Source organism: Carassius auratus, chromosome 6 (assembly GCF_003368295.1).
Source record: "Carassius auratus strain Wakin chromosome 6, ASM336829v1, whole genome shotgun sequence".
NCBI classification, from domain to species: domain Eukaryota; kingdom Metazoa; phylum Chordata; class Actinopteri; order Cypriniformes; family Cyprinidae; genus Carassius; species Carassius auratus.
In genome coordinates this window covers 24,706,118-24,733,143 of record NC_039248.1, presented here as the reverse complement: position 1 = coordinate 24,733,143, position 27,026 = coordinate 24,706,118, and the positions used below count along the sequence as shown (strand labels likewise).

The 27,026-nt window shown below is 35.2% G+C and overlaps 1 protein-coding gene across 11 annotated transcripts in view; it reads left to right on the top strand.

The window, feature by feature from the left end:
* The window catches only part of ptprt (protein tyrosine phosphatase receptor type T), a 224,380-nt gene that overhangs the window by 142,072 nt on the left and 55,282 nt on the right, over positions 1-27,026 (top strand). For 2 of the 11 annotated variants that reach the window (XM_026265942.1, XM_026265946.1), the window contains exons 13-16: positions 6,697-6,733; positions 8,731-8,787; positions 13,565-13,700; positions 18,513-18,545. In XM_026265942.1, the coding sequence (XP_026121727.1) occupies positions 6,697-6,733; positions 8,731-8,787; positions 13,565-13,700; positions 18,513-18,545 (263 nt within the window). Of the gene's footprint in view, positions 1-6,696; positions 6,734-8,730; positions 8,788-13,564; positions 13,701-18,512; positions 18,546-24,189; positions 24,220-27,026 lie in introns of all 11 variants that reach the window. The other 9 variants (XM_026265954.1, XM_026265951.1, XM_026265953.1 and 6 more) reach the window with 7 other exon arrangements.

The window sequence follows — 27,026 nt, the reverse complement described above, 5'->3', positions numbered from 1 at the left end:
TTTGAAACTAAAATCTTGATGAACTACCCAAACTGTGTGCCTTGATGCATTCAAACACTGAATGCAGAGTTTTCATTCGGTCAGTGCAATGAAATACTCAATGCAGTATTCATACGGTATATTCATGAATATGATTAATTGCTTACTAATTAAATGAAATGGGAATAGCCCTAATCATGGGTTAATTTGTATTTTACCCTCTTCCTGTTTTTCTGTGCAATTCATCAGCATCTGAAAGCATTGATACTCTTGGTTGGAGACTAAACATTTCTCTCGTGGCAGTTGGGAGTATTTTTGAAGCGTCTCACACTTCTTTAACACGTTTTTTGAGAATCTCTTGCCTTTTCTTTCTTCATTTACACCTGACGCTGCAGTTAGCTGTCAAGCTTTCCTTTGTTCTTTATGAGAAACAGAGTGCTATGTATGAATGAAAAAACTATAGACAGCACAAGCAGCTTGTGTCATACTATTTTGCTTTGTTTTTTAGTTTCTTTTGTCTAAATCTCCTGCTAATACTTCACCAGACTGAAGGTGTTACTCTCGAAAGCAACGTCTCCTGAAATAGTAGCGCCGCTGTCTCAAATACCTCCAGACAACTGGCTGATGCCACTTTTCTTTTGTCATTTTGTAACACACATTTCTTTTATTCATTCTCTATGGAGCGTTTTCCCTCCTGAGCCCCTAATGTGTAGATGATTGCCTCAGGAGGTTGTTGTTATCATTCATACCTGCATTCATAATTCCTAATTATAAGCATCCAATTCAAAATCTGTTTAAAACACTGCAGAAAACATATCTTAAATTATGAGACACTTGGATGGTTTTTTCGTCTCCTAGGAAATAATGTTTTTGATCAGCCCGTTTGTGTGACGTGCAAAAGCTGCTTATGACAAATAAGTTTCATTATAAATCATGTCTGTAGAATATATGTGGATATTTGTTCCTTCTAGAGGCCCAAGTTTAGAAGAAATCAGTTCTAGAAACTAGTTGATAGTTAGGTATAGTTTCCTAGGTTACAGCTGTTGTCATCAGTAAAAATTAGCAACAGGCATGTCAAGAAAACTGCTGTAATGGCTAACTAATCCAAAGAATGCTTCAGAATTGAGCGAGTGACCACCTAGAAACGGTATAGACTGTAAATCTGCTGTCATATGGATTAACTCTAGCAGGCACGGCAAAAAGCTGAACGGTGACATGAAATCCATATTCTTTAACTTCTCTGGCTAACCATTAGGCATTTGTCATGAGTCCTGTGTTCTTTTTAAAAACATTAATGAAAAGTTGTCACTCAAGTTTAGTAAATTGCAGTCAGTTGGATTTGTCTGTGGAGAGTTATTAGCTTATTTTTGCTTTTCTTTTCTTTCAGAACTGTCATACATGTGCCAATCTTTCCATTTCGCAACAAAAGCCATCTTTTTTGCTTTTGTTTGGTTTAAGAAGATCCTAACCACTATAGCAATGGTCTCACAACAACTTGACAATGAGCCACAGCACTTTAGCATCATTGCTCAGACCAGCAGCGTTTTCCTTATAGGGTGCTTTCACACCTGCCTCATTTAGTTCGGTTGAATCGTACCACAGTTCGTTTCCCCGTTTGGTGCGATTCGTTTGGGCAGGTGTGAAAGCAGCAATCGCACTCTGGTGCGCACCTAAAGCGGACCAGCTTGAAGAGGTGGTCTCGGTACGCTTTCAAAGAAACTCTGGAGCGGTTCATTTGTGATGTGATTTGAGAATGTGATCCGACCTCGAACAGACCCAACTGCAAAAAGTACTGATCATCTTTGGACTAAACCAGCTGCCGTAGTCAGCTGCGTTGTGCTTTATGGGATGAGGAAGTGTTTATTGACAGTTTGCAATTTAGCATGGACAAACTTGGGAGTAGTGAGGAGGTGCGGAGCCTCATAAAAATTTGGTCAGATTACCATGAGCATGTCAGAGTTAAGAAGAATTAATGCATGCCTCCGCTTGAAGTTACGAGCAATTCCAGCTCGCCGTTTGCAGTGCATTAGAACGTTGTTTTTCAAGCCGCATCCGCGCTTCATTATAGAAATGTATTTTTTGCATATTGTGGTGTATACAAACAATGTAATAGATTGTGGCCAGGGACAAAACCAGCCCGCACAGTCGTCTCTCCATAGTTGTGTTGTCTCCGTGTTGTTTGCTGGCTTTTCCTCTTATGTTGGAATTTTTTTCCTGCACGTAAATTCTGACCAATTGAAAAGCAGTTTAGGAAATACGTCATGGCCAGTGAGTGATGTAGATGTTGTTATGTGACTACATTTTGGTTCATTTCAACTGGTACGGACCAAAGCAATCAGTGTGGTGTGAAAAGGAACCAAAAAAAAAAGAAAAATGCTACAATGTATAATTGTTTGCCCTTGGTTCGGACCAAATGAATCGAACTAGAGATGTGAAAGCACCCATAAAGTTATTCAGTCTGCCAACAGTTATTTTGCAGTCTGTTAGAATAACGAAGTTAGATGTTTAGATGAAGACTCTTTTCTCAAATTCACTCACCACCCAGCAGTTTTTCCTGCACTGCAAAGACTTGTTCTTTTTCATCCCTTTTTGTCCCTCTTTCTCAGTCTTCCTCTCTCCGTCGTTATGCGGTCATATTAAAAAGCCTTTGACAGTCTGTTGAATTATTTGACTGGAGGGGCAGACAGTATAGCTCAGCTGTCACTGGATGTTTTCCATCAGCCGAGACCCCCTGCTATTATTCCATTCCCCAAGTCCCAGCACTACGACGCACTCAGAAACAAAGTACCGGCCCTCAGCTCCTCTCACCCTTTTCGGTTGCACTTTATTTTACAGTACATGTACTTATAGTGTACTTACAGTGTATTTATCTAAGAAAGTTCTGGTAATACAAGGTAACTACATGGGGTAGGGTTAGGTTTAGGGGTAGGTTCAGTGTTAGTACCTAGTTATTACATAGTTATTGTAATTACTATAATATGTACATCGTATGTACATGGGGAACAGGACTGTAAAATAAAGTGCTACCCCCTTTTCTCTTAATAAAAGTACTGAAGTCATACCATGGTGTAGCAGAATTTTATTAACTAAGAGTTTCCCCTCAGTAAACTCTTAATTGCTTATTTCGGTGTGAGGTTGACGATGAATTTATTTATTTATTTTTTTTTTTTTATGTTTGAATTTTTTGGGAAAACAATTTAATATTTCTGTGGAATTTTTCTTTCCTGTGATAAATAAAAACTTCAAAAGAACAGCTTTTAAGTTTAATTCTAAATCTTTTTTTACCTTATAAATGTCTACTGTCAATAATAATACATTCCTTTTTTTTCTTTCTTTTTTCTTTTTTCCTTTTTTTTTTCTTGCTTACCCCAAAGTTTTGAGCAGTATAGGGTAATATTACCATCTGATAGTACTTTTTTGTAAGTGATATCTTACTATGGTAAATGCCATGGTACATAATAAGTACCCTATTCATATTTCATGGTATTTACTTGATATTCTAAGGTACTTCTAGAACACCATACCCCCAACAACAAAAAAAGGTTTAAACCATGGTACCATCTTTTTGCCTTCCCTCCCAGTTTTTGTAGCTTGTATGCCTCCCTCCATTCATCTGCATTGAAAGTCCTCATAAAACTCCAACAATATTATTTTCCCCCACTTCTACAGTGGCTAGCAGTGTTTGACCCTGCATGTCCGATAGCAGTCTGTGACAGACAGATGGTCCGCTCACATATGGACAGCTCTCCACCTCGCTGTGCCAATCCACCCCCTGCTTCAATGCCACAATCAGATGGGACAAACCGCCACTGACAGCGAGGTCACATGTTAGTGGCTGCCCTTTTCTTGCATAGCACTGCATTGACAGTTCATTTTTCAGTGTCAACAGTTTGAGTCAAGGGTGTTGTTGTGTTTGCATTCATCAGCATTGGATGTATTTGAGCAACTCGTATGGGTTTAGATTTGCCGTGAGCCCAAATTGATATGTTGCCAAGGGGATTTTTAATATTTCTGAAGAGTGCCACTCATAAAGGCACAGTGAATTATAAAATAAATACTAGGAGAGAGACTGTCTGTATTGCTTCTTCAAAATGCATTTTCTGATTGATTTGTTAGTGGTGTTTGCTAAGACGAGCTTCATTGGGGTCAGTCATTTATTAAAGCTCCTAACCATCCCACATGCAAATGATACCTCAAATCATGCGTCTTGTTGAGGAGAGGTGTGCTTTTACTTGTCTAAGTAATCAGACCTGGCGGAGGTTGCACCCCATAGACTTGAATTGAAGGAGGGGCTGGGGGCACATCTAGGAGTCAGAATGTCATAGACCCCATTCTTGAGTCTTTTGACTGCGCCAGTGCGAAACCACCTAGCAATCACCCAGAATACCGTAGACAAGTATACAAGTATTAACCCTGTTAACAAACAATTTTTTTTGTCTGTGTTGTCACGTCTCTGGATAGCAGCATTCTGAACTTGTAAAGAATCAGTTGGCAGATTAATTTGAATGATTTATACAGCATACAGCAAAGTGATGTTGAGTGGTGCTAAAAAAAAAAAAAATTAGTAGTGAATTTTGAGAACTGCGTGTTTGTGAACATTTAAAGGGATTTTTTAGGCTGTCTAGGCTGTCATTCTGGAGATGATTTTATCTAATGTAACTTGGAGTGCACTTATTAAGGTAGAAGCACATTCTGGGCAAGTGCACATACACAGGTGTGACTACTTAGACACTGCAATGCAAGTGCAACTTAAACTGATAGTCCACCCACTCACTGTCATGTGGTTCCAAACTCGTTAAACTTTGGTTCATCTTCAAAATATGAATTAAATTATTTTTGAAGATACCTGAGAGCTTTCTGTCCCTCCATCAAAAGCCCAGGTGTAAAATAAATCAAGTCTTGTGAAGAGATATTATTGCTTTATACAGTGTGATGAACAGGTTTAGGCTTTAGGCTTTTATTTAGAGCTAAACAGTGATCGACATACAGTACAGACCAAAGGTTTGGACACACCTTCTCATTCAAAGAGTTTTCTTTATTTTCATGACTATGAAAATTGTAGATTCACACTGAAGGCATCAAAACTATGAATTAACACATGTGGAATTATATATATAACAAAAAAGTGTGAAACAACTGAAAATATGTCATATTGTAGGTTCTTCAAAGTAGTACTGCTTTGCACACTCTTGGCCTTCTCTTGATGAGCTTCAAGAGGTAGTCACCTGAAATGGTCTTCCAACAGTCTTGAAGGAGTTCCCCGAGAGATGCTTAGCACTTGTTGGCCCTTTTGCCTTCTGTCTGTGGTCCAGCTCACCCCTAAACCATCTCGATTGGGTTCAGGTCCGGTGACTGTGGAGGCCAGGTCATCTGGCGCAGCACCCCATCACTCTCCTTCTTGGTCAAATAGCCCTTGATGCCTTCAGTGTGACTCTACAATCTTCATAGTCATGAAAATAATGAAAACTCTTTGAATGAGAAGGTGTGTCCAAACTTTTGGTCTGTACTGTATAAATAGAGAGCATGTTTGAGGTTCTGTGTTTACCATACAACCTGCCACTTTGTATTTGTTTATTTATGAATAAACACATCAAATAAATCTGTTCATCTAAGGTTTGGTTAGCTGGACTTTCAATGGAGTGACAGAAACCTCTCAGGTTTTACTAGGTATTAAGGACGACATGAAGGTGAATAAATAATGACAGGATTTTCATTTTTTGCATTCTTGCATTGCTGCGTTGTTATCATTGGTGTATCCTTTCAGTAAGATTCTTGTCAAACAGTTGCTCTACCATGACGTTAGTAGTTTACGTAAAGAGAAAAATGAGCACAGAAGAAAATAATTTATGCTATAGAGCCTCCTGTGGCAATGCTGAGATTATAGCATGTACTTCTGACACTCTTTTCAGATGTTTAATACAGCTGCTATACAGTATAACTTTCTGAAGTATTGCTGTAAGCAAAACCTTCCAAGGCCCTGTGATGTGTAGGCATTACTGTTTACGTGCCTGCTGAGATGAGGTGCACAAGGACAGCAGATCTAATCAAAACAAGTGGCTGTTGTAAACATGCTCACAGAAACACATGGTAGCATCTGGCTTCCTGTCTCAGAGCTCTAAACTTCCATGCACACTTCACACCAAAATCTGCCGGCTAATTAACACCTGTCACGCCACACGTGCCATTCGGATAATGCAAGTGAGATTTTTATCATCATAACTGGCATTCCAGAGGCAGCCACAAACGCTTTTAAATGGAATAGACTAGAACAAGAAAATGTGTTGTTATCTAAATTAGCAGTTTTATTCATATTCATGTTAAATATGACTGAAACAACATGACTACATTCGTTTATACCATCAAAAGTAATTTTTTAAGGATTAAATCAGGTTTTATTTTTTTGTTCAGGGCAAGTTTTATGACCATAAATGTCTTTAAGTTGACTGTAATGACTTAACATGCATAGGAAAACTGAAGTATAAAGATAATTTCTCTCTGTTTTGGCTTTAGCACTGCAGTTGGGAACCCTTCACTATCATTAGAAATGTTGTTATATAATGAACTGTTTCTTAATGTCATGCACCTCATGATGAAAATAAGCCGCACTTCATTGTGTTGCAATTACTAAGATCACTGTAGCTTGACAAAAACAATGTTCCTCAATACAGTGTCTTTTCAATGTTTAATTAAAACACAAACTTTTCTCTCCTCTTCCAGGAAACCAAAATCAACTGTGTGCGACTGGCTACCAAAGGTATGAGAATTGTTTCATTAATTAATTAATTTTAGCTCGTATGAATGAAACACTTTATTATTAATTACTACTGATTTATTTGTTTATTGATTTGCCTGTTCTGTTGTATATCCAGATGAGACTTGCTTTGGAAAAGTTCTTTGGCTGGGTTGATATTTGGATAGTTTAAGTCCCTGTAGCTAAACACAATCAATCAATCAAATTCATTGAAATAATGTTTGGGTTGGAATTAAGCAGATGTAATATTAGAAATGCTATTTCCTCTGTATTCTTAATAGACCTTTGATTTTATAGTGGAACCCATTACTAAAGGTACATGATGAGGTACAAAAAGAAAAGAAAAAAAGCACGAAGCCTTTTCATTTAAGTTGTACATTCAGACAAAGCTCAGTTGCATCGGACTGAGATTAGTGCTTCCGGTTTCATTGAAAAACTCAAATCCCATTTTTTTTTACCTGCATGATTATCTACGTTTGGCCAACAATTCTGTTCAGTTTCTTTTGCTCCATTTCATTTCCCCTCCTCTCCGTAAAAAGACCCTTTTACATAATCACTTTCAGGAACAGAGCAATCACAAAAGACTTTCTATTATTTAATGGACATCACAGATAAAGAGGCACTATTGCCGTCCAGTGCTACACACTCATCATATTTTTTTTCCTTGCCCATTCTTTCTTTTCCAGTTTTCTTTCATTCCTTTTGGCTTTTTCTGCATTTTATTCAATAAGCTTGCTTCTGCGCACACCTGTTTGTTTGTTTTGCTGAACTCCATGTCCATTTTAGGCTTTTTTTTCTTTTCTTTTGGTCATGGCCTGTTTTCCGTTCATATCCCAGTTAGATCCGTCCTGAGTTGGGTTCTTATTATAATTGTAAAAACCAATTACTTTTGTGTTTCTGTCATAGAAACACATGCTTTACACTGTGATGCCTTGGATACAGACATTTGAGCGTTTCAACCTTCCCTTGCCTTTTTAATGCTTTAGATTACGGGGTGAATTCACTAAACAGCTTTTGTGATTTTTTGCACATGGTATTCACTCAATACCTGCAAACTAGTTTAATGAGATGAAATAGTTGAACAACATTGTATATTGAATGCAAACACGTGTCTTTTCTATGTGCACTAGACTGATTTAAGTTCTTGCCTTGTTCATAAAACCCAGTACTGTGTTCTGAAATACCATTAAGTTATGTTTCCCTAGATGTTTTGGTTATCAAAGAGATCAGTTGCTGTATTTAAAATAACTCATTCAAGGAATAGCTCACCCAAAAATGGATATTTACACGCCATCTAACAGATGATAAACAGATGATAAAAACATCACAATAATCCAAAAGTAATCCACAACCCTCCAAACCATCAATTAATGTTGTGGATTTTTTTTATTTTTTTTAAATGCAGATTTTCTCCAAATCTCTCCTTATGAACCTGCATCCAGAATTCCCTGAATGTGCGTACATTTTAAGCAAATTCTCATTTGTGGGTGAACTATTCCTTTTAGGTGTTTGCATTGCAGTGGTAGAGCATGCAAATTTTGTAGTGTCATTAGCACAGTTACCTAATTTGAATAATTCCTTTATTAAATTGGTGGGTGAATCAATGCAAATTCATATAAATGACAGCAGACACAATTCAGTCTTAGTGCATTCCCCCCGTATTTTTTCCTTCTTCATACAATTGTATACTCAGAATAGAATAGTTTTTTTCAAAGTAACATAAGGCCTCGAAAATATTTGCATTAGTGTGAAAAAATAGCTATTTCTAAAATCTTCTGTAACTCTGTCAGTTCCACTAGAAGATTCTGGAGAGATATTATTTTCCCGTGTGAAATAGCCTGCCTGTTGTATCCTACACATTTCAGTGTCCTTTCCAGCCAAATGTTACTCACTCAAAGGAAGCTCAGATGACTGAGTTGAAAGCATAATTCTTTAGACTATTTTTTCTTTCCTTCTTTTCTCTCATGCATGCCGGCCTGGAACGTAAAACCTTGTGTTAGTGGTAATAGGTAGGGGACAAAATACCACGCCCTACATACTTGTCATTCCCAGTGAAGGTGAATATTATACCATAGTCAAACTTTTCTTTCTTCTTTGTTCTTTCCACCCATCCACATTTCATCTGTTGTTTCCTTCTCTACTTTTTTCTATTTTCATTCAGTTTTTTTTTTTTTTTTTAACCTTGTTCCTTTATTCTGCTTTTCTCCATCACCATCTCAATGCATTTTTTGCATGTCTGTTTCACTAAAAAGTCTAGCTGGTTCTCATTGACTCCATTGACACTGTTGTAATTTGGGACCCTGATAATGTACAGTGCCACCCACATGTCTTAAATGATCGTATTATTATTCATATCTCATGTTTAAAAACAAAAGATATCCCCCTCTATGATAGTTTTGCTCATGACCTTGTTATGCTCTGAAAATGGAATCCATAATTAATATCAGTTATCCTCTTTTAAAGAAAATTTCCTCCTTAGAAATTACATAATCTTGCTTTAAATGATCTGTAAATAATTGTGTGTGTGGGGGGGGGGCGTTCCTTATGTATTTCTTATTTATAAAAACAAATGATATGCATTTTAATTGTATGTATAAATGTATAAATGTTATATTATTATATTTTTTTAGCTCTATAACCCTTCTGTTGTTCTGGAGTGTATTATTATTATTTATTTTTTTATTTTTATTTTTACCCAGACCATTACGTAGTTGCTGTTTGGTTATACATAAAAATGCTTTACAGTAGAGCTTAATAAGTTTCTGAGCAAAATGTAAGCATAAAGTGATATATGTTGCCTTACCTACAACACTCCACCCCTTACATATTCAAGTGACTGCTTCACCTAACATGATCCCAGTCATACACTCTGACCCTCCCAGCCTAACTGGTGCGTGCGTGTGTGTGTGTGTGTGTGTGTGCGTGCATGTGAGTATGTTTGCCAGCATGTGTATGTTTGTGTGTGTTTACTATTCTAGATATGTTTTCCTGTGCATATATGCAGTGTGTGTGGAATAATTAAAAGTACCTAACTGTGCTTAATTGTATTGGGAAGAGCACTTAATTGTTATATTTGTTTATTGTATGTTCATATTATTCTTCATTTATTCCTAATATTAATAGATATTCAGACACAGGTGTCAGCTCTTTAGTTCCAGTGCAGTAAGGTCCACATTTAGGTGCTTCTCCATTTCACTCTACAGTCATATACAGTATGTTCAATTGCCCTGACTGAAATTACAAATTGCTTCCACTAAAATATCTCACATTTCCAAAGGGTCTTGCTGGATATCTGCTTTGCACAGGAGATTTTAGCCAGCTAGTGAACCATTACAATGCTTAATCGTCTGAATTATGCAGATTGCAGCTTTCATCATTTAGGTTTTAAATGCATATTTTGACATGCAGTTATAAGGATCATATTTATGTTTTAAGAGATGAATTTTAATGTACAGTGGCCCCAAAAGTAATTTGACACTTGAAACTTAAATATGGATGAATGTCATTGCACTGGTTAGCGAATGCATAGTGGGGTTTATGGTAAAGAAAGATCCAAAATACAAAACATTGGACTTTTGCACAGTACTTAACTACAAAGTGCTTTTTTATATTTTTAGGTGTGGCTTTTCCTGGGCCAGTAATATTCACTAAGCAATAAAAAGCCAAATCTAGTTGTGTTTGCTACATTATCCCAACAGTTCCAATAAAAAATAAAAATAAAAACTAAAGACATCATGCATTATGCATGTGCACTTTGAGCTTCAAATCAGTTGTCAGTTTACACAAATACCTTTGTTTCTCAATCCTCCCATCTTAAATTTAACAAAATGCTCAAGACCAACAATGCTTAAATATAAGCACAAATACACTTGTGAATTAGAAACAAAAGGATTTTGAACTAAATGTATTTAAAATCCACCCATTAACCTCTCTGTATTTGCTAAAGGGGGATGCTTTTTTGAGATATTAGCATCATGGGTTGTTTATATGGCTGCCTGGTCTTAATCCCAGTCCATTTGAGATTATAATCCTGTTAGATGCATCCAACGATGTATCCGTAATCCTGTCAGCTCCAGAACAATGGCAATAGAGATGTCAGCGGCGATATGCACCCCTATAAACCTTTGCGTAATCCCTCGGCCTACAGACCTGCTTTAAATAAAGTTATACAAAAGTACCATTTCACACGCTAACAGAACCACACAGAGTATCGCAAAATGCCAGCAATTAAAATGGCAAAACCCACCCACTCCAACTCCCCCAGTATATGGTAGGGATTATATTTTAATATGATGGGCTTTGATAATAATTCCTCTTTGATACTTAATTTTACCCCCTCAGAATAAAAGGATTTGCATACTCACAGATTTTATTGGGCATACAAGCAGGGCTTGTGGGTGAAGGTAAATGTACAGTGCTTCTAGAATCAAGGGCAGATAGTTTTTCTTAATTATTTTACATACAATTTTATGGTAAATAAAAAATAGCACAGCTCTTAAAGGATCACTGAGATCCTTATGATTCATATGAGTGTAAGAGTCATCAGAACCAATATTATTGTCAAAATGATACAGATACAAGCACTTCTATATTTTTTTTAGGTTGTGGGCAGTACGTATGTAATTAACAGTTGTAAAATCGTTATTTAAAGCTGTAGTTTGAAACATTTTTGTTCCAAAAAACCTTTCAATGAACATTAAAAGAATAGTTTTTTTTCTTAGAGTGGAGAACATTTAAAAAAAATCTAAAGAATATTTTTTCACTTTAAAGATAATTTGTTTTTACATTTTTGTGCCAGTGAATTGTAAATGTACATACTAAAAATGAATCTAGTCAATTCGTAGGTGTATGCTGCCATATAGAGCTCTATGAGAAGTGATTTTCTTTTCTAAAGGGTCAGTAAAATAAGTCAATTGGTTGGTCAAGATTAATATTGTTGTATTGTCGTGAAGATGGGGCTGTCTTGGAGGATGATATCAGAAAATAGACTGAAAGAACCCCATCATGGAGTAAGTGTGTGTGAGTGTTTGTGTGTGTGTGTGAATCATGAACTGTTGAACCCAATCAGATCAGAGCAGACTGGAGGACATGGAGTTCAGTTACTACGCTGATAGAGTCAAAGGAGAACACATAGTCCATTCACATAGACCATCCATAGCGCTCACTTCACCTTCTGACAGCTGTAGATGGAGCCAAAATGTGTTTGGCTGGAAAACATTCCAAAGACTAGCAAGGTTAGCAGAGCTTGGCCCAGTGTTCTTTTCAAAGGTCAAAAGAAACTAAAGTTGTAAATGTTTTCAAAGTCCAGTCTTGGATGTCTTTTAGGGGGTTTGGTTATGCCACCTTAAATTGCAAACCCAATGGAAATGAATAACTTCTGGTCACTGATGTCATTTGAAAATTACTTTCAGCTCATATATATAGTATTTTTTCATTTGAACGTCTTTAGAACACCTTGATAAGCAAAACTGCATAAAATAGTAACACGTTCTTTTCATTAACTGAACCTTGAATAAGTTTGTACTCCATCAATAAATAAAAATAAAACATATTTGTGTGTGTATGTATATTTACACACATTTTTTGTACTGAAAAACAAGACAGAAATACTGTTTTGTTTGCTCTGAAGGTTTAGCTCTTCAATGTACTGTTCCAGAAATGTCTGTACGTTTAATGTTGAATGTTTGCTCATGCTTAAAAGAACTGTACGGTTTGAGGGAAATAAATAAATCAAATTATTGAGCTTACATGAAAGCAAACCGCCCACATAGAGAGATCAATGCTTTAATATGCAACAGATTGTTAAAGATGTCACACTGGCAGGTTCAAACATTCTCTTAAAGAAGAAGTGGAGGTAAATATAACAACATAATTGTTTAATCATTCTACCATACTTTCCTATGGTTTGTGTATCTATCCACATATATAATGCAGCTAAGCTATTTATTTATATCTATATGTGTTTTGAAGTCTATGCAGCCTTTCTTCTTCATATCATTAGGATTGATGTAGATTATTGTATGGTTGAATATGTTTCATTTAGTTAAGGCTTTGAAAATAAATTGCAAAGATGATTATGATCTTTTCAACAGTGAAATACGACAACAACAAACAGCTGATGTTCTTTCATAGAAATAATGGCAATTTCACAGTAGAATTACATGCCTGATGAAAGTAGATGAGCCGTTTGGTGCGGAGCCACGCTAGTCTGAACAGTATTTTCTAAAAATCATGCATGGTGAAGATTTTACACAGATATTACAATAACAATATATTGCATGCAAGTTTACGACACACATATGCACACAAAGACACACATACATCTGCATGAATCTTTTTGTCTCTTGTATCCATATTTCATGCTTGCTTTCCTTGCATTGAATTGTCTTTTGGTTATTTTGCATTCTCTAACCCAGAATCCAAAGGCCCTAGAGTGTTTCATATTTCACCACAGTGATCCAGTATTTGAAAGCTCCTTTTTTTTGTCTTTTGCCTGTTAATTAATACCATTCAATAAACGATCCCCCCTTGCCATAAACCCACCACACAGTAATGATCAATGTCACTTGTGCATTTGTTTTGTCTGAATTTAAATGCATTTAATTAACTTGATTTTGAATGCGCGTGTCTTTCGTTTTCTGTCTTTTGACTGGTTGTATGTATCAAATGAAAGTGTGAGAACATGAGATGTGCTTCTGTGTACTTTCAGTTAGTGTTTTCATTTAATTCTTGTGTTTGTTTGTTCTGTGTGTGTCACCGTAGAGCCTTTCTCAACAGCTCTTGTCTTAGTTAAAGGCCCTTTCTTTTCTTTGTGATGTACTTGTTGCTTTAAAGGTGCATCTACCCAGAATTCCAATGACATAGAGCCCGAAAAACAGGTGGACAGCACTGTAAAGATGGCAGGCGTCATTGCGGGAATCCTCATGTTTGTCATCATTCTCCTGGGCGTTCTCCTCACCTTCAAACGCAGGTACTGCTTACATAAACACACACAGTTATGCCCACACACTTAAAATGTATGTGTGCAGTTGCTCACATTTCAATGTACAGTAGCTCAGGCGGAATTTGAGGGTGTTAGTTAGCATTGCTTTTGACATAATCAGCTTTTGTGTCTCCTGGTGAAACATGCACACTGGCTTTCTTTCATTACATCACTTCCTCTCACCAACTTTACCGCCCACCCCCAACACACCTCCTCATGTCATTGTGCCTTACAAGAGCCCACCTCTTCCCATAGCGTCTCTGTCGTCCCTGCTGCACACCAGCACTCACACACCTTGCTCTTGTTCCTCGTAGATCGTAGACTTTCTATTTAAGGCTTGAACCCTTTAAATTGAAGCAAAAACTAGAGATTGAGGTAAAAGGGATGGGGTTAATAAAAGATCCTATCAGAGACAGCTCTGCACTTGTGTAAGTGGTAGTTCCCTTGTTACAAAATCTATCTGCAGTCTTGTCTAAACATATTGATATTTAATAATAAATTGTTTGTTTTAAAAGTATTTTTGTGAATTTTCAGTAAATGTGTGAAATTAGAATTTCATTTCAGAACTTTGACGTGTAATTCATTTTGCATTATTAAATTTCCTTATTTGTACTATATTGGTATTATATTGGTTTTAGAAATGTATTAATAAGATTTTAATGTTTTTAAAGTGAATTTTTAGTGAGTTTTCTTCAAATATAGCGTGGAATAGGAATGCATGTTATATGCACATCTCATTTTGGATTATTCAACTGAATAATTAATAATACATGACATTATATTGGTTTTATAGGAAATCAATTATTAACTTTCACAAAATGTTTGTCAAAAATTGTGTGAAATAGGTTTATGTGTGTTGTATGCATCTTTTTTTACATTATTAAATGGAATTATTTATTATATAAAGGCCATATATAGGCCATTAGGTCATATTAAATATACTATTTTGGGAATGTAAACAAGTCACAAGTTATTTAAATTAAGTTGTTTATTTATTTATTTCTGCCTACTGCTTTCTACTGTATGCTTCACAAACATTGGGACTTTTTGCCATTTTGCCATTTGACTATAAACACTGTGCTAGAAAACCTGGAGGTAAAGACTATTTTATGGTCAAATGTCTTTGTATATTTTTGAATGGTCATGACAGCAGTAATTCGTCAAATGATTGCGACATTATAACTAGGCACATATCCAGAAGCACACTTTTTGCATTCCAAAGAACCAATTCAAGTGTACTGTACATACTGAAGCTGTAAGTCCTAGTAAATGATGTCCGAATGGGACAGTCTGCTGCATCTTCAAAAACAAGCATGCAGAACGAGATGATAAACTGTCCTGTACCTGATTTGAATAATTAATTTAAGTGCTAAAATTAAACACACCATCAGGAGATGCAATCACTTTCAATGTGTGTGCATCTTTTTCTTCTTTTTTTAATATTTATTCCATCTCTGCATATTAAACTATGACAAGAAAAGTATTTAACCTCTTAAAAACTTGGATTACTACTTTAAGATATCATGTAAATTCATTGAAAGTCATTTAATAATTTGCACATTGTGGAACATTAGATGGACAAAAGTGAATAACCTATAGATCACACTTGAACCCCACCATGAAGCACTATTCCTGTTCTTCATGGCATAGTTAGGATTTTGCACTCATGCTGCTTTCCTCAAATAGTTGATTAAGTCTTTATGCATATGAACCTAAAGCTAGGAGTTTTTCCTTTTGTTTTTTAACCTGTTTGATTGTTCAGAAAGGCAAGGTGATAACCAGGACCTTAGAGCGAACGACACATTGCCCATACAAGCCACAGTCAGAAATACAATAGTGGTTAAAACCGCCAGCTAAATCAATAGACTCTAATTACCATGAATTGTAAAGGAGAGCTTGACAGCACCATTGTTAATGCTTCACTGTCTGGAGCAGTGTGAATTGAAACTTAATGATAGATCTCGCTATTAAAAGAGCGGGAATCAAAAGGTTAGCCATGAATGGCCTTAGTAGGTGTTCATCTTCCACAGTCGATGGAGGAAGGGCACTTCTGCTTTTCATAAGGCACGAACTTGAGGCTTGAATATTACAATAATAGTTTGTGCTTTTTTGTCATTTTTCTGATGTGTGGGAGTCATAGCGGCAGAAGTTATATGCAAATACAAGAGTTCCTCAAGTCTGGATTCACACAAACAGCTCAGACTGTGGTTGCATTGAAAACTTTACACCTATAATGCATGTATTTAGACACTACCATTCTGTAGCATTGTGTTCCCAACCCATTGTCTGCGATCTATATAGGCAGCTGCCTTTTAAGATCGTCAGAGTATGTGTTCACATGTTGCAACTCCAAACTCTTAAGAAACACAAAAATATTTAATACATATTGCTTGCACATATTGGATTAAATATTTGTTGTACCTTTCCGTACTTGTGAAAGACTAGTAACTCATGCTGTATTTTGCAAAAACTGATGTTTCTTAAATGTTTAGTTCATGAATGTGAATTTGAATTGAATTGGCCATGTTGTTGTTCTGTCTATCTTTTGTTCAATATTAATCATTCTATTTCTCATTCATTTTAACTTTTGTTCTGTCTTTAAGGCACATAAACCTTCAAACTTTAAGGCATTAAAAAAATCTAGATTTTAAAACAAGATTTTGACAAAACATTCAGAATTTGTCTTGACAAACTTAGCTTTTGTGAATAAATATTGCAGTTTAAATATAAAAGTATTTAATTTAATAAATAAATACTGTTGATTTTATTTTAATCAAAAAGATTTTGTGGTTAAAAGTACTGCTAAATATTTTAATATAAATAATAAAAATAATTTGATTCAATAATATTTATTGCATTTCATTTTTTTTATTTTTATTTTTTTTATTAAAATTGTACATCATGTTATCTGCCTTAATTCAAATTTAGGACATAAATTAGAGGCATTTTCAATTCAGTTCTGAATGGCACACAGTCCTGATACTGGATATCTGTTTATTTCATGACTAAAGCATACAATATTATCCATGTCCAATTTTTGGTTTAAAAGGTCAAGCGTATCAGTACATACAGACAGTGCATATTTTCTGTTCTCAAGTACATTGTGTTGAATTCGGGAAGCAGCTCAATAGGGTTTGGAACAGACTAGTCTAGTGCACTGGAATTGTACATTTTAGGCACCAGAAGACTCGTGAATTTAATTTGCGATGATTGTAGATGTCTGCACTCTAGTTACACAAGAACAAGAAAAAGCAAAATTGCTTATCCCTCAACTTCTTTTGATCATTCATATTTTAGCCACTGACACCAGCACTTAAGTCAGGCGATGATGTCTCATGAATTGCAGCATTTTACATGTCTTTCAGTCACCATGAATTATTTCTGTGGCATCAAAAATGCTTGCAAACTCATAAGCTATGCTTTTTTATCTCTCAGAACTTGTGTAAAGCATGTTTTTTTTTTAAAGGCAGGAGAGATGGACTTCATTTTTAAACTAATAATACAAGGATGAATGGAGTAGACAGGCTAAGTCTAATGGCAAATTGATGTTTTACTTCTTGGTAATAAAATGTCCCCTCAGGCGTCTTTGACCGAGCCTAGGATAGATTGTAATTAATAATTGATGGCTTGCCTATCTCTTAAAAGTGGAACTGTGGCCTTCTTCTTGCATTGAGCCACAGGAGATTTGGCTCTGGTGCCGTTCAGTTCGGATACTTAAACACACTGTGCACGACCTGAAAGGAAGATGCAATGCTCATAGTACTCCATGAAGTCTAATGTGCTGTTTCACATTTCTGGATGCCACCTGTTATGTACAACAGGTCAGATTTAAAACTTGTAGGATTTGTCTCAGAAGAATGGTTAAGAACATGTATAGGTCATATTAAAATCTTAAATCAAAGTATTTTTAATATATATTTTTTTTAAATCTTTTTTTTTTTTTTTTTTTTTTTTTTTTGCTATTGTGACATTATTTCATAAAAAAAAAACATTCCCTCAAGTTGTCATTACCGTAAAATGTCTAGATATTTCTTATTATTCTCAATTGATTGTCATTGCATTTTTAAATACTGCAATGCACTGCTTTTTAAATTAAATTCAGCATACATTAGGACAATACTCTTCACCATGCTGCATTCTTTATTTATTTATTTGCTTGTTTGTTTATGTATATTTAAATATAAAAAAAATCTCCAAATTACTGTAATGAAAATTTGATGGAAAATGTGCTTAATTGTCATCTTATTAGTAACATGTATATATATATATATATATATATATATATATATATATATATATATATATATATATATATATATATATATATATATATATATATATATATAAAAATCTTAAAGCTCTTGAATGGTCTTTATTTCTTGTGATTTTAGGGTGAAACGTGACCCTGACATGTTCTTGACTATTCTTAACTAATCTCACATGGTAATGTCATATGCATACTGGCTATAGTGTATTTTTTAAGGTAAATAATGAAGCTCTAAATGTAGATTGATGTATTATGTGCTGAAACGTTTCTTTGTGAGGCATGGGACAGTGTAACATTTCCATCTCAGCACTCACCAGCTCATTCAAGCTTCTCCATTTCAGCTAGAGTCAAAGCTCAATGAGTTGCATGAGGCGCAGTACATACACTCACAGTTTGGCCTACCATACAGGAGACCCTCAGATGCTGTATTTTATGCTGTGAAGTATGAAAGGTCTGTGTGTGTGTGTGTGTTACTTAACCTCTAGACTCATACCCTGTCTTTTATTTCTCCTCCTCTGGGCTACGTCCGCTAGAGAAATCCACACCTGGAGAACTCTAAGTGTGGGGTATTGTATGTTTAATTCTAGCCACAGTACGCATCCTGAGCGCATTCGCACACCAGTTTCTTTTATTTGAGCCCATTTGTGTCATGTTACATGCTTTTATTTATTTATTTATCTCTTAAGTTGTTTTTTGTCATTCAGATTTTGGCACATGCACGGAAACTATCATCTTGATTTGTTTGTATTAGTGATTAAATACAAGCTCTGCTCCCAAACCTAGTGAGCTGTCTTGCTGCCTACTTAGCCACCTGCTGTCTAAAACAACGGACTGATTTGGAGTGCTGTATATATGCAGACAATATAAATCAATCAATAAATAAAATCTTATACTTAAGCTCACAGAATATGAGACATAACTTATTTTAGGAGAATTCACCCTAATACTCCAGTGAGCCTTAACATAACACAGATTTGAGTAAAATAGCATAATATTGAGTAAACTATAAGTATGTTAATAATATTTTAATTAATAATTGTTAAAGATTTTTCTTGCTCTGGCAAGTTTAGAATTGCAATGAATGCATCATGTTTTTCAATGTTGTGATCCCAGTGAAAGAAAGAAATCCAAAAAAGCGATAAAATTGACAATGCAAGAAAATCTCAATTATTATAAGCATATAAATTCATAAAATATGTATAAGTGGAAAAAAAATATGAATTTGAAGCTTTACACCATAATAATGGTAGTGTGATAATATATGCTGCATTTAATTTAAAAAAATGTTCTATTGCATTATACATTTAGTGCAATTGCAAAATGCATCATAAATAAAATAAAAATAATAATAATAATAATTTAAACTGCCAAAGCAAGATTAATGATAGTGAATAGTATCCCTAAAATCCATAAATGCATAATAAGATCACTAAATAAATTGATTCGGACCGGAATTGATGACAGAAGAAATATTTTAAGGTGAAGGGTACATCAAGAATTGGTTTAAAAGCAAGGAATCTTATAAGACAGCATCTGTTGAGCGTCTGTGATGCCTTAAAATGCTGTCTCTGTAGGCAGTTTACTAGGTTTTGAAACAGAGCAATAGTGCTTGTTGGTGTTAATTGTGACAGTATGATGCTTTTGCTTGCCATCAGTGTGGCCTGTGTTTAATGTGTTTTTTTCTGCATTCTCACTCTTGTTTTTAATTGCTTGTTGTTCTGCTTTGTCGCTGTTAAATGTTAGAGAAATCTGCAGTGATTTGTGCCGGGAAATTTAAGGGCGGTTCAAATGTCACTACATTACCATATTAAAATAAGTTTAATTTCTACAGCGAATCCCGTTGCCTGTTAGATCACCTTCTCATAAATAGCATTAGCATATGTCCCATGGTGCATCAATTACAGTAAAAAGGGCACTTGATTCGCTCAGAGAGTGGCTTCAAATGACACTTTATACTGCAATCCGGACTAGCTGGTAATTATTCCTCTTTAATACTGTCACAACCCTGCCTCGTGTGCCGCACTACGCCGTTAAGCTAATATGTTATGTTCATGAAGGCAAAGGGTGATTACACCCACGCCAAGACACCTACACAACCAACAGTATAGAGGATTTAGCTTAAAGCGCAGAGGTTGCCAGGTCTTTTCTGTAATCTTACCAAATTCACAACTGCAACATTACGGGGAACACATTATAATGTCAGTGCTTAAGGTCATTTGGCTTGGATTACAGAAGGCAACAGTAACAGGTAAAAGATTTATGGTTTATGGTACGTTTTCATAGCGGAATTGTATAGGCTTTAAAGTAGCTTTTTGGAATATGGAACCAGAAACTGATGCGTTGTTGGTTTTCTTTACAGCCTGTTAAATAGAATGTTGTAGCACCATTAATCTATATTAAAAGGGTCTCTTTGAAATCCTTAAACATAACAGCACTGAAATATTCATAGCAATAGTTCATAAGCTGGCATGCATCAGCCCCTTTTAATAGACTTGTTGGAAATTCTTGTAAATCTTTAAAGGGGTCATAAACTTTATTTAGATTCATTTACTATTTATTTTATTTTATATTATTATTTTATTTTATTTTGTGGTCAGTTTAGCAAGTTTTCTTGAAAAACTATTATTATGTGGAAAATGTTACTTTACATGATTAAAATGTCCAGTTTATGTACAAAAATTTCAAAAACATTCACATTTTCTGTGAATGCCATTTCCGAGACTATATCGTTCTTTAGTCATGTTTTCTTGAAAACAGTTGTTTTTCCATCCTTACAATACATTTTTTATACATTATTACTTGTAAACAATAATTAAAAAAATATTTCCTATATGTTATATATTTGTTGATATATAAATTATTAAAGAATGATTTGAAAGGCATTCTTTTTTAATATTAGCTAACATCACAGTAACATCGTCTTTGCAGACTAATGTGACAGATTCATAAAACAATCCACGCTGAAATGATCTGCTGCTGTTCCACATGAACGGTTAAAATACCTTGTTAAAAATAAACTTTCATAACATCGGGATCAATCATTTCCATAGAACCCTAAAAGATGGAGGTAGATTTGACTTTTCATGACATTACCTTTTTACTGTAAATACCTACAGTCTGGTTTTGGATCCGATTTACTTTTTAACATGAAGCCAGAAGTGCATAAGTAGCATTATCTGATTCTACATCAGAGCTCCAATGCTGAGAGATCTCATGAGGTGCAAGTATATTGTGTGAAATATAGTGGCTTATGATCAGCCCTGCTGAAAATAGATGTATGTGATGATTCAGTGTGTAATCATATGCATAGGCAGCACAGCTATTACACAAAGTGTTGGTCTATTTCTCCCTCGGTCAGCATTACCGTGGAGCAATGAGGGAGTCGATCTTGGACAGAGTTGGTTTGGACACTATTCAGTCCCAGACCATTAAACACACACTCAGACACACAAACTGCAGCATGGCCCTGCACTCAACACACGGCAGTGAAGCTCTGGCACATCTATGTGGTTTCGATCAGTGACAGACCTAGACATAAAGCAATTTGACATAAATAATAGATGATTGCTAGAGGGGGACAATCTGATAGCATTACATATAGACTGAGACAGAAAGAGGTCATTTAATAATATGGTGCATATGAAAGTATCGAAGTATTTCTGTATAATACAAGTTATGAGGTTCCAAGATATTATTTGAAGTGCCAGCATAAATTGTTCTACATTTAGGTACATACTGTGGTTTTTTATGTTTTATTTTATTTTATTGTATTATTATTTTTATTATTATTATAACCAAGGTAAAATGATGTTATTGGTTGTATGTGAGCATAGTTTTTATATTATTACAAGTTTAAATTATTAGTATTATATTGTTTATATATACATTATATGTATATATTTAAGTAAAAAAAGTGTGTATATACATACATGTATATTTGGAGCTCCATGAAGTTTATTTCTAATTAGTTTTCTAATTAGTTTTCTATAACTGCAGTAGAAGTGTGTTGGATTTATGTTGGTAGGCGCGGATGTGGATGTGTGAGAGATGTGTGCACACTTCTACACGCTTGTCAGCCGATTGTGCATATGTTTTCAAGCCTGAATGGATGAATGAACAATTTTATGATCTAATAAACCACGTTGTCTCATTTACAGTCATTAGCTGAAATAAAGTTTTCTGAAATCTTCGGCACTTTGTTAAACAAACCAACCTTTTGGCAAGTTCCAAACCCTTTCTCTTCTCCGTCTTCCTCCTCCCTTCCTTCTGTCCTGTGTAAAGTGGCGGTACATGCGTGTAACATCACCGTGGGTATCACACTTTCTCCTCTCACTAGAAATGCGTCTCGTTTCAGGAATGCTGATAAATCACGGGAGAGCCCAAAAAAAATAATAAAGAGGCCACTTATGCTGCGATCTCCTCGCAGTTCTACTCCATTAATATTTATGGCCACCTTCGCCCGCCGTGGTGCTCTTCACTTCGCTCTCTTTTATTAATATCATCAGAACAATGTCAGCAGGCCATTTTAAAGGGCCATTGAGATGAAATGGCCAAAGATGGATGCCCCTGCTGCATATGCATGTCTTCCGAACGCATCGACCGCCTGCATCTGTTTTAGCACCGTCAGCCTGTCGCAAAACATATTTTCCATAACAGCCCATAGCCAAACTGTGTTTTTATTGCCTACAGAGAAGTCACAGGGTCATTAAATATATTTACTTTGGTGCTGCTTTAGTGATAAAGCTAGCAGTTTGGGTGCTATAGCTTGCTTTTATGATACACAAAGCGTACTGGCAATAATATAGTGTTTGTGTGACTTAATGCAGCTGTGTGCCAAAGAATAACTGTGACAGGCTGATGCATGATTATTCTGGTTTGTATTATTGTAAAGATCTGTGCAAAGTGGGAGGTTTTGAGGGTATTTGTAGCATGAAAACATGTTAATAACTCAGGCTAGTGGATGATTTATTTAGCAGATCATTTTGTCATGAAGGAAACTTTTATTGATAGATGATAGATGAAATATGATTACTTTGGTGGTTTTTTAATCAATGTAAAGGTTTGCTAAAAAATGTAAGGTCGTTTGTAAATGGTAAAAAGTGACGAATGCACCTCGTGGAAGATATGTTTCAGAAGAGCGATAAAAAGCAGTGAGCGCAGTCAAGAAGCAGACGGCCATGAAGTCACTAATTGACAACTTTGCTTGCATGTCCTCACCAATATTACAGTTAATCGAATCGCTGTTAACAGACGCCATATGGTCTTTATTATGGTATCAGACTGCCATCACTGTCCTAGCTTGCCGTGTGTCACCTCCTCTAGTCTTTACCCGGAAGGAACTGGTCCACAGAGACGTCAGCGCTGAGACACTCTAATGACAAGGCCTCATTTTGGAGTAGCAAATGCGTGAGGTGTTCGCCAACTGCTTTTGGTGTCTCTTGTCCTCCTCCTATCTCTTTCTGTCCTTGTTAATCTCATACCAGAGAACAGAGCTACAATATGTCTGTGAAACACCCACCATTCCTGTCCATCTCTTTAGCTGTCCAAACACACACTCCCACCAGTACAGGTATATAGACTTTTCCTTCTTTTTGTTCTCTTTCACACTTTTTTTTCACTTGAAGGGAAGCCAGATGTGCAGTTTCATACATTTCATTTGTTGTTTAATTATATATATATATTTTTTTACAGATTTACTATTACTGACTATTACTTATTCAAAGGCCGTTTACAACCCTAAATTTACAGCCGCAGGAAGCATAAATCCTTACCTTAGCTACATGAAGCTGTGTAGCAATTTCTTGTCTAGATAAAACATTATGCGGTCAGCATGTGACAGTGGCAAGTTTTAATATTTTTGTCATTAAACATCTCTTTATTTACAATACTGATCACTAATCAATGTGTTTGTCCTTTTTTGGTTCTTTATTTTATTTTATTATATTGTTATATTTGATTTTATTTTTTTAAATATTATTCAATTGTGGTATTTTCATATTATTATTATTATGATTATTATTATTATCATTATATTTTCATTTGTATTTTTCATATTGTTTAAATATATTTTATTTTATTTTATTTTATTTATATTTTCATATTTCCACAAATATATTTTATATTATATAAAAAATTTTATTGATATTTTTTGTTGTTCTTTTGTTTTGTTTTCTTTCTTGTTTTTGTTTTGTCCTCATCTTGCTGCTCCAGAAGAAATGCGTATTCCTACTCTTATTACCTGTAAGTAGCATTAAATTCAGAACATCTAACCAACAATCCTGTTTATTTTATTTTATTATTCATGATTTCCTATTAATTTTTCTTTTAAGTACTTTTAACATTTCCTGAAAAGTATTTTAAAACCTCCTTAGTTCATTAGAAGAAAAAGTAAAAGACTGAATTAAATGAAATTAAAGTTAAGTAACAATTTATCTTAGTACCAAAAGTCTCCTAACTTTGCCATGGTGAACAAAGCTTTTCAAAATAAACTAAAAAAGTTCAATTTCATCTCAAAGTGTTTTATATTCGGTTTTATATTCATAACACTTTGCTTCAATATTTTAGCATCACAGTAGTTCCATTTTCTAGCAAACATAGTCGATTTTGACCATAAACCGTCTTATGTACGATATATCTACAGTTATTTATTTATTTATTTTTTCAGATTGCAATGAAACATTAACAGGCACACAGTTATAAATTGCTCTTGTGTGCCCGTAAATTGATGTGGCTCCGCTGTTATCTTATTATTATCGACTATTGCTTGTTCAGCTCAAGTCCCTTTGGTCTGGGAACTCCACCTCTACTTTTTATTACTTTTCCGTTACGCTTAAACTATTCACTATTACCTCGACTGTTATGCCTGTCTCAGCATTTTACTGTGCAGGATTGTTTCATTTGCGCTGTGTGCAACAGAGCCTAGCTGCAGGATGTTTACCTCATGCATTAAAGGATTTAAAAGCTCAGATTCACAGTCGGACTGCTATGTGCATTCTCACTGCGCTCTCCCTGATCCTGAAATATAGATGAAAGTAGGAACATAGCCAGGAGGAGCTCTTTCAAAAGGATATCATCTGAGAGGGCAAAGACAGAGAGCTACAGGCTAAAGCTAACAGTGACGCCAATATATTCCCCAAACCCAGAGAGCGAGGCATTCTCATATTCGGCGAGGTTATGTTACAGGATTTTCCGCATGCATGTTCAGATTTAGCAGCGCAGTCAGTGCACATCTTCACTCTTGTCCTTGCCCAGTCTCAAACTGAATTTATCATTAGGAAAGAAATTTTGACTTTGATACCAATTTGTAATCTTGTATTGTATGCCTACAATTTAGGCAAGGCAAGGCAAGTTTATTTATATAGCACATTTCGTACACAATGGTAATTCAAAGTGCTTTACATAAAAGAAAGTAAAATAATCATGAAGAAAGAAAAATAAAACAAGCAATTTTTGAGTCTAGATTTAAATGTGACTAGTGTTTTAGCACATCTGATCTCTTTACACTTACTTTACGCACTTTAGCATGATTATCAGATTGCAATGATTGTGTTGTATTTATATAAATATTTAACCTGCTATGTTATGTAGTGAATATTCATGAGCAGCTCATGATAACAGTGTTCACAGTGTATCAAATCTTGTAATGTGAAAAATTTATAAATTTAAAAAAGCATTTCCCTTCATTTTTAAGCCAGAATAAAAGCTATATGATTTAACTTATCTTAATAAATAATTAAATAAATAAATAAAATTATTTGAATAATTAAGATTAATAATAATCGCAGTTAGATTAGCTTCCTCAATTTTCCTGCCTGTTACAGACTTTTGATGACACTTGCGCAAACCGTCTTTTGCCGTTAAAATAGTACTGTCAGGATTTATGCGCAGTGAAGAATTAGAACTGAAAAGGCATGGACACAGTTATTTTTGGGCCTGACCTTATTGAATATGCATTTGTAGGATTTTCCCTTTCATTCAGAAAACTTATGGGAGAAGAATATTATAATGAATCATGAAACGCGATTTACTAACATTTGCGTTCAACAGACTACAGGTATTTGCGTCATTAATGACTAAAAAGCATGTCTTAAAGCAGGTGGTCATTTTTGCTGCTCTTGTTAGATCGTGCTGGTCATTATGGAAATAGTCTGGTTGCATCTATGTTCTTTAATGTGCTTATTATTGGTAAATAACCTGAAGATTTTCCCCCTGTTAATTTCCCCCATTTAGTAAATCTGCCCCTTTGTTTTCAATGTACTATGATTTTAGGGTGTCACGACAGTCATAATATATAATGCTTTTGATGTTTATTCCAGATTCATGTCTACTCCAAAATTTGTTTGTGCATGAATTAACATTTGCCAGATGCTTTTACACAAAGTTACTCAAGGGCATTCAACGACATCAAGAGTTTTAACACCATGTTCCCTGGGAATCAAACCCTTGACTTTGTTCTTCCTAATGACATGACCTACAAGTTAACCTTGTGCATACAAGCAACTGAATAACAGTGGTTGGTGTAAAGGTTATTTTGAGATCTTCTGCATGCTTACTAACACTGCTTAGACGTGCACTTCCTGGCCAGCTGCCTCATATTTGCATGTTCTGATGTCACGAGTGCACATGTCGTTGTATTATTTCCTCCATTCTAGTTTTAGCTCATTCAAGTGTGATACCCTTATTAATGAACATTTGGCGAATTTTATGCATGAATGAATAGCAAAATCAAGCCAGATTTTATAGCTATCTCCTCATTGTTCCCCCCTCGCTCTTTCTCTTTTACAAAAAGCCATTAACAAAAGTTGGTGCTATAAATACTGTTTATGGTGCCCTAACTATATTATAGCCTTCACTTTTAATGAAGTGCTGCACTGACATTCATTAAATAAGGATTATCTATAGTTTATGCCACTTGCAATATGTCCAGAATTTGGCACTTGAAACGAGACCAATTACTGCAGCAATCAATGTTTTTTGTATTTCAAAATACTGTGACCTTGGTTGTTGACTATGCTGTCTTGGTAGGGAGCACTCTAGGTTTGGTATAG